General features: G+C 48.3%; 1 protein-coding gene across 1 annotated transcript; it reads right to left on the minus strand.

Moving 5' to 3' along the window:
- Positions 1-127: 127 nt before the first annotated feature.
- H2AZ2 (H2A.Z variant histone 2) lies at positions 128-8,709 on the minus strand. The gene is made up of 5 exons (XM_090287763.1): positions 8,653-8,709; positions 6,474-6,551; positions 4,039-4,152; positions 1,334-1,463; positions 128-460 (listed from the first exon to the last, which is right to left on the minus strand). Exons 1-5 carry the CDS (start codon positions 8,707-8,709, stop codon positions 399-401), a joined length of 441 nt encoding a protein of 146 aa, XP_090143889.1. The 3' UTR covers positions 128-398.
- Positions 8,710-14,974: the final 6,265 nt, after the last annotated feature.

Here is a 14,974-nt window from a genome sequence, read left to right on the forward strand (position 1 = left end):
ACTACAGTCCCAAATTCTACTTTAAGATTATTGTGAATATTAACCGATTTGAAATTTAAAAAATTTCAAAGTATGAGTAAACTGTTTCCAACATATCACAAAAAAAAAACAACAGTTTTGAGACAAGTTATTTTTGTAAAAACTGGTTTATCAATTCCATTTTTGTATAAAACCCATGGGAGAAACCCAGCTAATCAACACACAACTGCTGACGTGTGAGAAGGTACTTTTATCAAACTTCGAGTCTAAGAACGTACAAAGGTTTCCTTTACCGCGTCTACAGTAACTGTCTATGCTTTTGCGTTTACCGTGTTTAAAACTCCACACGTGCCCCTCACCCGTGCTGTCCTAGTCATAGCACGGCGGCGGGGAGCCAGAGGCGTGGTTAAAACAGCCCTCTATGCGGTCTTCTGCTGTCCCTTCTTGCCAATCAGAGACTTGTGGATGTGAGGGATCACACCTAGAGTGAAATAAAGAGAAACGTATCATTAAAAAGAATGTTAAGCTGACTGTATCTAACCACTTCAGTGTCTCAAACCAAAAAGAACAAGTGTACAAAGAATGGAACTTAAGTGCCCTCTCATGACAAATTCTGTTAAGTATCCACACTAACGGGGGACCCACTTCGGGGTCTGGGAACCCCTATAAGACTACGTAAAATCATGTGATTTTTATGTGCTCAAAAAATATTTTTTTTATCCTTATCTGAGGAATTTTTTCATTGATTTTAGAGAGAAAGGAAGGGAGAGAGAAACACATTCATGCAAAAGAGAAGCATTGATTGGTTGCCTCCCATATGTACAACTGGACTTGGAATTGTATGTGACCGCACCGGGGATCGAACCTGCGAACTTTTTGTTCCAGGACAACACTCCAACCAACTGAGCCACACTGGCCAGGGCTGATTTTATGTGTTTTTTGGGAGAAGAGTAACCACAGCTTTCCAGAGGTTCTCCGAAGGTGACTCATAAAGGGTTAAGAGACCCAGCTTACCTCTCACCTTCACTGACCCTAAATCATCTGATTATCTCCGCCTCACATTAAGCAATTTCTCAAGATCATTTTTCAAATATAGTTTAACGAGCATGGGAAATATTTTAAACGCCAGGTTTTAAGTATCACATATGAAATTTAGATAAAGGACTTGCTATAATGGAGAAGAAATATTTATTCAGGTGGTAATGAAAATAAGCCTAGAACTGTAATAAAACTTAATACTTACAGAATTTAAGTTTATAGGTTTTCCAGTTAGCTGATGAAATGCACTGAATTACTGATATGAATTATTAATTAGGCCAGTACCAAACTAAACATATGAGGCCATAATACATACCACCCCCAGCTATGGTGGCTTTGATAAGAGAATCCAACTCTTCATCCCCACGGATTGCAAGCTGCAGGTGCCGCGGAGTGATCCGCTTCACTTTGAGGTCCTTGGAAGCATTGCCTGCCAGCTCCAGCACCTACAAAGCACCAGACAGCACACCCAACAGAGGGTGGAGCGTTGAAGGCTTTGCTACAGACTTGCAGTTATAGCTAAGATCACTATAGCATCTGTACATAAAGCACACAGAAATATATAGAAACAGTTCATTTTTATTTTTCATATTTATATGAATTCTGGGATATTTATTAATACTCCTCCAACAATGCATTTGGCACTGAACAGGAATATAAACATATGAACAAGTCCCATCAAATATATTTAAAAAATCAGATCCTTGAAAAAAGAGATTCTTTCACAAGCACCCCTGCCATTAATGTAGAGGTGTTAGGGATGCCCGTGATTTCCAAAAATCCTTCTTTTTCATATTTCTGTAATGCTTTTATAGAACTCTCCTTCCTTCATTTGGCCTTTTAATATTCATATTTTGCAAGAGCACTGGAAACTTGAGCAAGTAGTTACTTCTTTATTTTTTTAATTATTTTTATTTTTTAAAAGATTTTATTTATTTTTAGAGAGAGAGGAAGGGAGGGAGAGAGGGAGAGAAACATCGATGTGTGGTTGCCTCTCACATGCCCCCAACTGGGGACCTGGTCCGCAACCAGGCATGTGCCCCGACTGGGAATCGAATTTGTGACCCTTTGGTTCATAGGCCAGTGCTCAATCCACTGAGTCACACCAGGCAGGGCAGCAAAAAGCTACTTCTATAGAAAGAAAGTCAAAGGATATTATTCCTTAGCTACGATTCTAAATGCGAACATCTAGAAAGATCATATATTCACGTATTCTATTTCTGTATAGCCCTTAATGGCTGGAATTTATTTCTTAGCACTTGTAGAAAAGATTAAAAATATAATTAAAAAAAACTTTTAAAGATTTTTTTATAGAGAGAGGGGAAGGGAGAGAGAAAGAGTAGGAGAGATATTGATCAACTGGTTGCCTCTCACTCACTCCCAACCAGGGACCTGGCCCACAACCCAGGCACGTGCCCTGACTGGATATCAAACCAGTGACCCTTTGGTTCACAGGCCAATGCCCAATCCACTGAGCCACATCAGCCAGGGCTAAAAAAAAAATTTTGTTCAATAAGTTTTGTTTTGTTTTCTTAAGTGGCTCTTCCTGTCTTTACTGGACAAATTCAAGAAGAGCTGTAAGCGCTATTCAAGAGGTTTTAACATCACTGGGCCCTATAATCTGTACACAATAAGCCAGAAGCCCTTTATTCTATCGTGGAAATTTTCAATTGGAAGAATTTCAAAGTTCCAGCTAGCCAGAGAAATGCACTTTTAATTTTCTTATTTTGCCTCTGTAGACTACACTGGCATTATAAACCTTTGACAATACAGAAGTAACTTCACAGCACCTCCGCACTTAAACAGAGCGGCAGGAACCCCGGTGTGCATCTGAAGGGACTGGCACGCTTTAAAACCCTCCAGAACCCACTTCATTCTCCCCGGGAACTCACTGGCCTGGCACCAGTGTCTCCTGAAAGCTCCCCAAGTGACCCGAGCAGGAAGCCAAGGCTGAAAAGTGATCGCTTCTACTAATGACTAATTATTTTCTTTACCTCTACTAATGATGAAAACCCCAAATTTATGTATCTGAAAACATGCTGACTGCTTATATAAGTTACTGTCCAATCTTAACCTAATAAATTGTAATCAAGGTTTCCAAGAATAAAGAAAATGGGAGTTCAGGAGGGACGAACATTCTGAGCCAGAAGACTACACCTTTTTGAAAAGTCTGGGGCTAAACAAAAAACCGGTGTAAGGTGGAGGAGAGGGAAGAGGTTACCAACTAGCACCACGCTCCCAAAACGCAACCCGCGGGTCGTGACGCAGCAAAGCTGCAACTACTGATAATTCAATCTTAAATCTTCAAAGGGACACAAATGACCTGGTGAGGTTAATGGAATGACTGCAAAGGTAAAAACATACAGACTGAACCTAAATCTTTCTAAGTAAAAACGTCCTTCTGTTTCTGCTAGGTTGGCCCCCTCTGCCACGTGACTTGCTTGAACTACAACTCACGGAGTTTCATGACCACCCTGTTTTCCCTAGGAGGTGCTGGGGTGGACGAGGGGTGGTCCATGGCCCAAGTCATTAAAAACTCTTGCCCAAGTTACTCATCTTCCTGAAAAGTGAAACTGAGCATGACACAGCATTAGATGCACACAACCGTGTGTAGAACCAGAACGGTTAAGTGAGGTATTTTATCAAATTTCATATATTCATGATTTTTAAAAGTGTATTCTCGCACTGCAAACCTTTCCCGCTCCTCAAATGTTTAAGGGATTATGCTGTAACTTCTAATGATTATATACACTCAACAGTATAGTACTTAAATTTTTACAATCCTTTGGCAGTCACTTAACAACACGGGTTGTCGACGGTTACTTAACTTTAGAAATGAGTACACCAAGATTCTTTAGGACACTGGTCCCGGGCAACAGGCTCATTAAGACACATCTAAAATTGCTATGAAAAAGGCCACCGAGGAGATATGTCTCTTTTTGTTTCAAACCCATCTGCCACAGTTCCAGCCTTTTTTGGTCTACAACTTTCGGACTCGCACATCTAACATCCCACACACACCTCTGCAGTGAGGTACTCCAGGATTGCGGCGCTGTACACGGCCGCGGTGGCGCCGACCCTTCCGTGGCTCGTGGTGCGGGTCTTCAAATGTCTGTGGATGCGGCCCACGGGGAACTGAAAGAGACACCATCTGAATGGGAGGCACTGAGTATGATCAAAGACAAACAATACGAACTTAAGAATCTGGTTACTCGTATGAGAAGCCACACCTATTTGGCAATTAACAGTCCTGGGTCTCTGCGCTGTATCACAGTATTCAGCCCCAAGTCTTCGTGCCTGCTTTTAACCTCCTGAGAAGAGATTCAAGTTCAAAGGACATGAACCACGGCAGGGGTCTGTGCGTTAGTTTCTTCATAATATGGAGTGTCAGCACAATATGAAGGGAAACTGCTGTGCAGCCACCAACCGAAACCGTTTCATATCTGATTAATTCCTTCACCCAACAGCCCCTGCGGCTCTGAACCTCCAACGCCCTCCTTCGGCTCCGACTCCATTCCGTCTCCCTCAGTTTCAAGAGCCGACCTGAGAGAAAGACCACATCCTCTCACCATGCCCCACCCCGCTTCCTAAGGACAGGCTCCCTCTCGTTGCCAGAACACCCTAGTGCCCTGGTCCGCGCGCTGGGCCCTCCTCCCCTGGCCCTGGCCCCACCATGCCAGCAGCTCCAGTCCCTCCTCTGCCCCCGCTCCTTCCCTCCCGCACACGTCACTCAAACCCTTTCCTCGTGTCTATGGCAACTGCTTCCAGTTACAGCCTAGACCTTTTCCGAGGCAAAACTGAAAAGCAAATCCTGAAACACTTTCTTGTCACCCATTTTCTCCCGAACATGACTTCTGAGTAGTGCTTTCTTTTTAAGTCTTAATTTTTTATTTTATTTACTTGTTTATTTTTTTATTTTTAGAGAGAGGGGAAAGGAGAAAGAGAGGGAGAGAAACATCACTGTGTGGTTGCCTCTCACTCCCGCCCCCAACTGGGGCCCTTTGGGGACCTGATGTGCAACCTAGTCATGTGCCCTGACTGGGAATCAAACCAGCGACACTTCGTTCGCAGGCGCACGTTTTGTTTTTTTTTTATTAATGTCATTCTTGAAGGTCAGCAGTGACATTTTAATGACCAAATGTATTAGCCACCTCTCGATAGCATCCCTAAGAGCAGGATCCATGCCTCCTTGAAGACGCATCCTCAGAGATCGGCATGGTGTCTGACACACAGTAGGACCTCAGAAACCATTTCTCCTTGGGTTGTAATTGCAGAGTGTTCTGATACTAACTCCAGACTCTGATGACCCCTCACACTTTCCTGTGTTTCCCAGGGGTGTGGGTGGGGGTCCACCGCCATCCTTGTGCTCCTTTCTCGTGCTCTACTGGAAACTCACTCAAAACATGAATTAAGTTACCAGTTGTATAGAATGATTCTACATTTGTAATTCTTTCGATCACCTCTCTTGGAAAGGTGGACTCAATCCACAGCTTTTGGACATTTCCAGGTGGATCTTTTGGTGGAGCTTCAAAAGGACTCCATGTAAAGTCCTAAACCTTACAGCTCGCCTCTCCACCGACTCCTGTGCCCTTAGCTCCCAGGTGACGGAAACCTCTGACTTTCCTTTCTACACTGGAGACACATGCCCGGCTCCCGCCATGACCTGTCCTACCTTCATTCAAGCACGCTTCACCCTGTTCCTCAGCACGGCCACAGCCTTCACCCAACCCCCACCTCCCACTTCAGATGAATTCCAATCGAGCCTCACAGGATTCGATCAAGCACAGGAGCATGCCCACCAAGCGTCGGCCCCTTTCTTCAGCATCGCCCGGGTCATGTCAGGCTCCTGCTCACACGTGTTCCCTGGCCTGCCACTGCCAAGAGGGCCAAAGCCAAACCTTACGTTCCAGCCTTCAAACTTCCCTGGTTACAAAGTGTCTCATATAGAGAGGCTAGTGCTTCCTTATCCAGAAAACTTTTCGTCTGTAGATTAAAGGTGCAATTATTCAAACACGTGAAGTCTGAAAATATTTAGTTTTGAGTATATCACTCAGTCTAAAACTAAAGCTACTGGGGAAATAGAGGACTAACAGATAATTCATTATTCTACCAAAAATTCTACCTCATCCTGAAAGTTAATGCACCACTACAAATGCTTTCTCCAAAGGAAAAACCACAGCATACTCATTTCGATGATACAATTCATAAACGAATCAGGAACATAATTATAATCTAGAAACAACAGATTTTATGAAAGCAAAATAACCAATTTTAAGACCTCTTCACGACTTGGTCTTGCCTGGAAGAAGAGAATACAAATTAAAAGATAGCTGCTTTATGATTTAGTTCTGACCAATTATCTCATTATTAATGATCACTAACACATTTTTATAATTAATGAATCATCTGTGGGTCATGAAACTATAGCAGTAAGAACAATAATTCAATAAACTTACCTGTAGCCCAGCCCTCTGTGAGCGAGACACTGCCTTAGCCTTGGCCTTCCCACTGTCCTTCCCAGCTTTGCCTCCAGCCTACATGAAAAAAGGCTCCAGGTGAAGACACTATTTCAGAAATATTCAAGAAGCAACATGTTTTCTAGTTTTACTTTAGTTTAGAAAACAAGCCCTGGCTGGTGTGGCTCAGGGGACTGAGGACCAGCTTGTAAAGCATGTGTCCTGACTGGGAATCAAACCAGCAGCCTTTCGGTCTGCGGGGTGACACCAACCCACTGAGCCACACCAGGCGAGTCAGGGCTTGAACCCCGTTTTGCTCAACACTGTTTTGCTGTCACATCAAATAACCTATCCATGTCAATGAGCCTGCGGTAAACCTAGTCTTGTTATACATTGTTTTGCTTATTTAAAGCCACAGACCATTTCAACAAACGGGGTACAGATGTGTGCTGATAAAGAGCAGACCAGAAAATATTTCTTCGTGAAAAGGGCATGGGATTTGCAAGTGAACTGAGCTCGTTTATGCAGAAATGGAGTGTTATAGTGTGTGCGCACATACCTTCCAGAGGACCACACAGTAAGTTAGAAAAGTTATCTGCCCCTGGGGAGGGGATACTAAGGGTCTGATGAGAGGGAAACTAATGTGCCCTTGTGCATTGTCTGATTTTACCAGTTAAATTTATTATATCTTCGCTGCAAAAAAAAAAAAAGTGTTAGAAGAAGAAATGAGTTTATATGATTGGCTGTTTGAGGAGCTATATTTCTGAAGTAGAGGGTAAGCACTGAAATGGCATTTCCCCTTTGTAATGCTTTCTCTAAAAAAATTTTTAAGTTAAAAATCAACTGTGTAGGCGCCGGCCGGTTAGCTCAGCTGCCGATACCCCAGATACCCCAAGGTTGCAGGAGGGACCGATTCCCGTTCAGGCACAAACGTGAACCAACCAATAAATGCGCGGAGGAGTGGAACCTCTCTCTCCCCCCCTCCCTTCCTCTCTCTAAAAGAAAAAAAAAAAGAAAGAAAAAATTCAACCATGTATAGTCCCCCTAAGTGCAGGTCTCGGGTTAATTTAATGTTTCTCTCTGTAAAAAACAAAAGCTGTGGGAGGTGTTAGAAGCAAGAAAGTCTAAGAACTAATTAATGTCACTTTCTTATATTTAACAATTTAGCAACAGACTGGTTTAACAGTGAGAATCGAGGATCTTTAGAAACTTCCGGGGTGCCTCATCTATTTTAATAATTTCTGACCGTATTTCTAAACAAGATGTTGCATCATTTTTTTATTTCTGAGGTCGGGTCAAGTAACAGTATATTCTCACTTACTCCTCACAGTAATCTGTCACCTGTCCGCGCTGGTATAAAACACTTAAAAAACCTCTCAGCTGGTGCGTGGGCCCAACTTCTAATCACTGTATCCCTATGAATTATGTACGAAGAACTATCACTAATTAAAAGCCACAAACTGCAAAACACCGCAGGCTTCCCGGTTCTCTTAGGCAGTTTTATCCTGTTTCAATCCATCCAATGTGTTTTATCCATTTACTTGCATTTTGAGAAAGCAGACGCGGTATCAGTTTTTAGAAACCGCGATACATTAAACGACTATTTCCAAAGTTTGGAGAATCCAGATACACTTTGACATTCAACAAAGTTGAACTTCTGTGGTATCACAAATACAGAAAATAATGACTTTCCTTTCCTAACGCCCTCGCTCTCCCTGCATGTTAGTCTGAACACGCGTGGTGGCTGAGAAACAGGACACAAGCACTGCACGCTTTTCATTCCAAGGGCCGCGTCGGGGCGAACGTGCGCCGGGCGTTCGGAGGACGCACACCCGCGGCGGAGCAGGAGCGCACTTTGTTCGAGACTCGAGCGCGGCCCTGTAACGGACCAGGCGGACTTCCGCTCCAGTTTAAAATGCTAAGGGCCTGGGTGACAACTCGGTGCCTCCGGTATTTTTAGCGGCCGGTAAAGCGACACCGGGCTGCACAACATCGCGAGTGCGCGCGTGACCACGGAGAGCACCGGCGGCGGGGCCGGGCGCACCGACTGCGTCTCGGAAGCCCGCGGAAAGGCCTCGGCACCGGCGCCGCACGGCCCCACGACCAGTTAGGGACCCGCGCGTCCCCGCCGAGCGCAGCGTCCTCGCAACAAGAAGCACCACTTAGCACTTGGACTTGCTCGCCAGCTGCGCAGGTCCGGCCGCCAGGCCTCGGCCCGCCCGGCACCTCCCGCCATCTCCCGCCCGCCCTAACGCCGCCGCCGCCGCCGCCGCCCTCACCATGGTCTCGGCGCTGCCGCCCCCGCTCCCGCCGAGCCGCCGCCGCCGCCGCCGCCGCCGCTGCTACCGCAGCACCGACCGCCGCAGCCGCCGCCGCCGCCGCCGGACAATAACCAGGTCCCGCCTCGCGCTGCCCCAGCCAATGGCCGCTCGCCTTGCTAGTTTGAACCCCGGCAATCGCCCAATCGTGCGTCACCTTCTAGTTAGACCACGCCCCTGACACCTCCTCCCTAACGGCTGTGTTTTTTTGCACACGGCACATGGGGGCGGGGTTTCCAGCTTCCACACCGACGCGCCTGCGCGCGAGCAGGGACGGGGCCCCGCGCCGCTCTCCGCCTGTGTCCGCGGCAGAGCCTGCTGAACGGAGGGACGGACTAGTGAGGGCGGGCCGCTGGCGGAAGTCAACCAATGAGAACATCGCCCGCGCGCGAGGGCGGCTGGCCCCCGGGAACGACGGCGGGATCGCCGAGGGGGCGCGGCTGGAGGCGGTGGGGGCTTTCCCGCGCGTTCGCGGCGTCGGCTCTCCGGCTGCTCAGCGCTGTTCGGGAGGGAGCGGCCGCGGCGTGGCTTCTCCCCGCCGGTGTTCAGACTCCCGCGGCTTGTTAACGGTAGCGCGACTCGCGTCCGGAGGGCGCTGACGCCGGGCGGAAGGCAGCAGCGCTCGGAAGCGGCCGCTGCGACGCCGAGAGGCAGTGAAGGGCGGGCGTGTCCGCTCACGGTTCCGCAGGCCGGCTTCTCGGGCCACGTCTTGCTCGCAGCGGCCGCGAGCCGAGCCGTGTTCTCGGGGTGCCTTTCCGTGGCCGCGCTGGGCGGCCCAGGGCGGGGCCCGCCGCCCTCACGGCGGTCTCCGGGCCGGCGTTTCACAGCCGTCACCGAGTGGGCGGGCCCGCCCCGCGTGTGAACGACCTTGGGGCAGGAGGAAAGATAACGCGGCGGCGGGACGGGGGCTGAGGCGAGAAGGGCGGTCTGGGAACCGGAGGCGCGGGGCGGAACCTCGAGGGAGACTGAGGTGCCGACGGGCCGCGCTTCGCCCTGCGCCTCCTGTCGCGCCAGGGCCCTCGGCGTGCGGGTCTGAGCGACCTGCCCGCGTGCAGGTGTCAGCGGGCGCGCGCGGGGCGGGGGCGGGGACCCTGGCGAGAAGGCACCGAAGGACAGCCGCTGTGTCCCCGCGACCGGACCCCCCCCGCCACACGCGTGAGCGGCGCAGCCTTTGGCACGTCGCTCCCGGAGCAGGAGCCCCTCTCGTCCTTCCCCGCGCCTTCCTCTCCTTGCAAACGCACAGCTGGTCTCCTGAGCCCCGGCGACCCCCAGGCAAACGCGGCCCGAGTCCGGCCTGGGGTGAGCCGCGCGTGCTCCCGCCTTCGGGGAAGCGCGCCCGCGTCCCAGCTGCCCGCCGCCGCGCAGACCTGCCCGACAGACCCACCGCCGTCGCCGGCCCTCGGCGAGGACGCGCAGCCGAGCGCCCGGAGGCACCGCCTGGTGAATGGAGGCGAGAAGAGCGCTGCTCTGTTTGGAGCCACTTCGACAGCCGAGTTTGGACCCAGAACCCGTCCCTGGCTGGCTGTGTGCCCAGGGCCGGGCGTATCGTGTCCCCAAGCCCGGCCCGTCACGTGTGGGACTGAAGCAGGTGGCAGGGCGGTGTGAGCACCGACCCGGCCGCGCACGGTGACCCTCCAGTGCGCGGCGACTTCCTGGCGGGACGTTCACTGTGCCCGCGCGCTGCGCCCCCCGCCTCCGTGGACGGGGCGGCTTTGACCAAAGCGGAGTCAGGGTGAAGTGAACCGGCTTTCGTCCCACGCAGAACAGCCTCTACCGGCGGGTGTGTCGCGTTCAGAGGCGGGAGAGGCAGACGGAGGCCACAGGCCGAGGACGAGCGGATGGAAATCCTCGGTGTCTACGCAGGCCGCTCGCAAAGCGCGTCAGTGAATGAGGTCTGGTCTGCGGTGGCGGGGCCTCCGGAGAAGGCGGTGTGAGCCCGGGAGGAGCCCCGGTCCGGTGGGGACTTGGGCTTAGCGTTTATGAACGATGAACTCCCAAACATTAACGAATTATTCAACTTTGCTGGATTTGACCCGGTAAAATAGAGTCTGATGGCCGTGGCCAGTGTGGCTCAGGGGACTGAGCGCCGGCCTGCAAACCACGGGGTCGCCGGTTCAATTCCCATCAGGGCACAGGCCTGGGTCGTGGCCCAGGTCCCCAGCTGGGGGCGCGTGAGAGGCAACCACACAGCGATGTTTCTCTCGCTCTTTCTCCCTACCTTTCCATCTCTAAATATAAAATCTTCTTGAAAAAAGAACTTTATTTCTTAAAAAAGTAAAAAAATACAGCCTGATGGTTCTCAAAGCGTGGCCCCTAGCCCAGCAGCAGCAGCAGCAGCACCTAGAACTGGTTAGAAATGCCGAGTCTGACCGCAAACCCACACCCACCGAGTCAAACAAGGTGCGCTAGAAGCTGAGGACCGCCGGTGTGGTATAAACTGAGGTGCGTGGTTCCAAAGGTCACTCAAGACTGAGGTGCTTCAGTCCCTCAGCTCCTGAGAGTGTTGACTGATCACTGATGGGTCCTTTCTCCCCACAGGTGACACTTGGCCCAAAGGAGCTCACTGTCCACGGCTGCACCTCTTCTCAGCGGGCAGCGCACCCCCAGTGGCTGGTGGGTCTCTTGCCTCAATTCGGGGCAGCTCTGGAGGGCCATTCCCACTCCGGCTTCTGTGTGGGTGGCACTGCATTGCAGTTCAGTCTCTGCACTAATCCTCCTTCCTCAGAAGCTGTATGTGCCTGTACCTGAATGAACGGGACCTAAAATAACAAAGTACTTTCACAGTAATGGTGCCAGGAGCATCCCACAGTCAACTTCTTGGAGGCAGATCCCCGTGTTCCAGTCTGTTTCCTGGGAAACTTGACCAAAGTCAGCTTTTGAGTGAGTGGTATACTCACATGTACAAGATTTTAAAGGAACAAAGCACTTCCATGTACAATACCATCTTAAAGAATAAAGTACTTGGGAACAAATTTCATAAAAGAAGCACAAGACTTATACTTTTAAAACTACTAAACATCGTTGAAAAAAAAAACCGAAAGATTCAGGAGACTCCCAGCTTGCTTCTTTGTAGAAATTGTCAAGACTATCCTAAAATTCATATGGAAATGTAAGAGAACCAGAATGCCAAAATCTTGAAAAATAATGATGTTGGTAGATGCACACTTGTGGATTTCAAAACTTACTACAAAGTTACAGTAGTCAAGATGAGGTACTGGCATATGAATAGACATAGACCACTGGAATAAATTAGAATCCTATGGTCACTTGGTCAGTGGGGGTCCTGGCTGGGTAGCTCAGTTGGTTAGAGTACCTTCTCAATACCCCAAAGTTGTGAGTTTGATCCCTGGTCAGGACACACAATAATCAGCCAATGAATGCATAACTAAGTAGAGCAGCAAATCAATGTTTCCATCTTTCTCAAATCAATAAAATTATTTTAAAAAAGAAAATTCAATGGAGGAAAGCACAATCTGTTTGACAAATGGTGCTAGAATTTCTCCTTAAAGAGAATTTGCATTCTTTTACTCATTTACATAGAAAATAGATTGGCAGGAAGTGAATCGATGTGCTGAAGTGCTCCCTCGGAAGCCTTCAAAGAGGTGGTTACAGTGTAGAAACACTGCAACAAAACCCCGTAAAATCTGCACACTTGTTTCTGTCCTAAGTCCAAAGAGAAACCTTGAACTGACAAAGGTCTGGGGGAGTTCATTCGCTGTAACCAAAAGAGAGCTTGCAGTTGCCACCAGAGAAGGTGGGTCAGATGAGGAGCAGACAGATGAGATCCCACTGTCCTGACGACTCACTTGCCTGAGTGATATCGCCAGCTGGGTTTTCCCTCTGGGAAAATTGGCAGCTGCTGGACTAGAACATTCCACGTTGCTGACAACAGCTTTCCTTACCTCAGAAGACCATTTTCTTCCATTCTTCCAGAGAACGTAACATGCTTTCTCTTTGTATATTATTTATGCTGAAGGTGGGGACCCTGCCTTTATGTTCTGAACTATGCATCACAGGGGACCCAATGTACAAGTCGTATGTTCATAAAGGCTCTTTCTGATTTCTAAGCTAAAGCTTCCAGGTCAGAAGCAGCTAGATGTAGGTAGGGTCAGGACCTATATATATAAAGAGCACACACTGTAGGTACTATAGTGTATCAGAAACACAAGTTTTCTTATTTTTAAACTAAACACTTTTGGAGCACAAAAGCTGTGGGCACCTGGATCTCTGTACCCAGTTGAATAAATTCTCAGCAGAGGATCACTTCATTGAATAACAATTTTATTCTTATTTATTTTTTAAAAAAGTTTATTTTTAGAGAGAGGGGAAGGGAGGGATAAAGAGAGAAATCTAAGTGTGTGGTTGCCTCCTGCACGCCCCCAAGTGGGGACCTGATGTGCAACCCAGGCCTGTGCCCTGACTGGGAATTGAACTGTCAACCTTTTGGTTTGCAGCCTGGTGTTCAATCCAATGAGCCACACCAGCCAGGGCTAACTTGGGTATTTCTTTTTTCTTTTATTTCTTTTTTTTATTTTTTATTTTTTAGGTATATTTTATTGATTATATTGTCATAATAGTTCCACTTTTTCCCCTTTGCTCCCCTCTGCCCAGCATCCCCCTCCCCCAGCGATCCCACCGCCGCCTCCCCCAGTCCATGCCCATGGGTCACACATACAAGCTCTCCGGTTTCTCCCTTTCCTATATTATTATTATTTTTAATTAATTTTTATAACAATAAAAAAAAATCCCCCTTCTCAGACTTGAGACCCTTCATAATCTTATAGAGGACAATGGGCGGAGGTCTCCTGCTCCTCTAGCTGCTTCAAATTGGACATGGTCATCGTCCTACCTACCCTTGGGTCCAGAAATCCCTAATAAGAGTGGGGGTGTGGAGGGGAGGGTTGCCTTCCCACACGGGGAAGGACTGTGCAGACTCCAGGTCAGTTGGCTGTCCCCGGACAACAGCGTGCTTGGTTTAACAGGCTGGCGTCCTTGTATTCTGGGGGCAACAGATTTGGCAACAAGGTTAAAAGGCATCATTCAATCTATAACCACTAGATGACAAAAGGCAGGGATTAATTTTTTATTGTCCCCCATTAGGGAAAAAAGAAGGGCTTTTTTGGAGGAAGGTGTGCCAGGCACATCATACCTGTCCAAAACCCTTTTGCCCGCTTAGCTTGGGCTGAGGGAAGTATTTTAGGTTTCCCCTCTCTCAGACCTCTGGGTCCTTTCTGTCCAACCCATTAGGATAGAAAAGAGAAACCCATTTTAAGGTGAAGCCCACAGACCACCTCATTCTTCACCAACCCAGCCACTCAGTTCAGCCAAATAACTTGGGTATTTCTTGATTTGACACATAGGATGGGGAAAATATAAAATAGCATAAAAGGGAGTAGTTTTCAGGTCCTCATGGTTCCATGTCACTGATTTCATATCGAGACTTGTGTGCTTCTAGTCCACTCCTGCTATGTGATTTTGGGACCATTTGTGTTCTGACAAGGGAAAACATGATTGTAACATACAGAGGGTACTTATAATTAAGTTGGGCATCCCAAGATGTTTACTCTGGTAGAAGACTAGCATTTTATTTCTTGGTCATTGATACAAATGAACCAAATCAGCATTTTTTTTTTAACTTTGGGGAAATATTTTTATTTTGTTCTCAGATATCATATTGTGAAAACACTGATGAGTGTGACCCTCAGTTTCTAAGTCTGAGGACAGCCTGTCTGCAGAAACCATCAGAGGTTCTGCACAGCTTTGTGGATCTGTCATGTGCTGCATGAGGGTCTTAGCATGGGAGTGTGTCCTTTCTGTGGCAGTGTTGTGTAGCAGATCAGAGAACTGGTTCAGATGTGTGTTCACTCTTTACACTAACTAGTTTCGAAACTTGAATTTGGCCCATTGAGAGGTCTACATGAAGTATCATGGAGGTCGAGAAGTTACATCTTGCATGGGGAGCATCTTTTTTATTTTTATTTATTTTTTTTAGAGAGCGGGGAAAGGAGAAAGAGAGGGTGAGAAACATCACTGCATGGTTGCCTCTCATGCGCCCCCAACTAGGGACCTGAGGTGCAACCTAATCATGTGCCCTGACTGGGAATCGAACCAGCGACACTTGGTTCGCAGGCCGACGCTCAATCCACTGAGCCATAGCAGCCAGGGCTCTTTTTTTATTTTTAA

This window comes from Furipterus horrens, unplaced genomic scaffold (assembly GCF_987537825.1).
Source record: "Furipterus horrens unplaced genomic scaffold, mFurHor1.1.pri manual_scaffold_9, whole genome shotgun sequence".
In the NCBI taxonomy this organism is placed as follows: domain Eukaryota; kingdom Metazoa; phylum Chordata; class Mammalia; order Chiroptera; family Furipteridae; genus Furipterus; species Furipterus horrens.

What these genes read in the sequence shown, in the direction of transcription:
- H2AZ2 (XM_090287763.1), bottom strand. Translation starts at nt 8,709, where the DNA reads ATGGCGGGAGGTGCCGGGCGGGCCGAGGCCTGGCGGCCGGACCTGCGC. An exon ending in TGGAGTACCTCACTGCAGAG is followed by an intron (nt 1,464 to 4,038) that starts GTGTGTGTGGGA and finishes GGTGCTTTGTAG; the next exon opens with GTGCTGGAGCTGGCAGGCAA. An exon ending in AGCCACCATAGCTGGGGGTG is followed by an intron (nt 461 to 1,333) that starts GTATGTATTATG and finishes ATTTCACTCTAG; the next exon opens with GTGTGATCCCTCACATCCAC.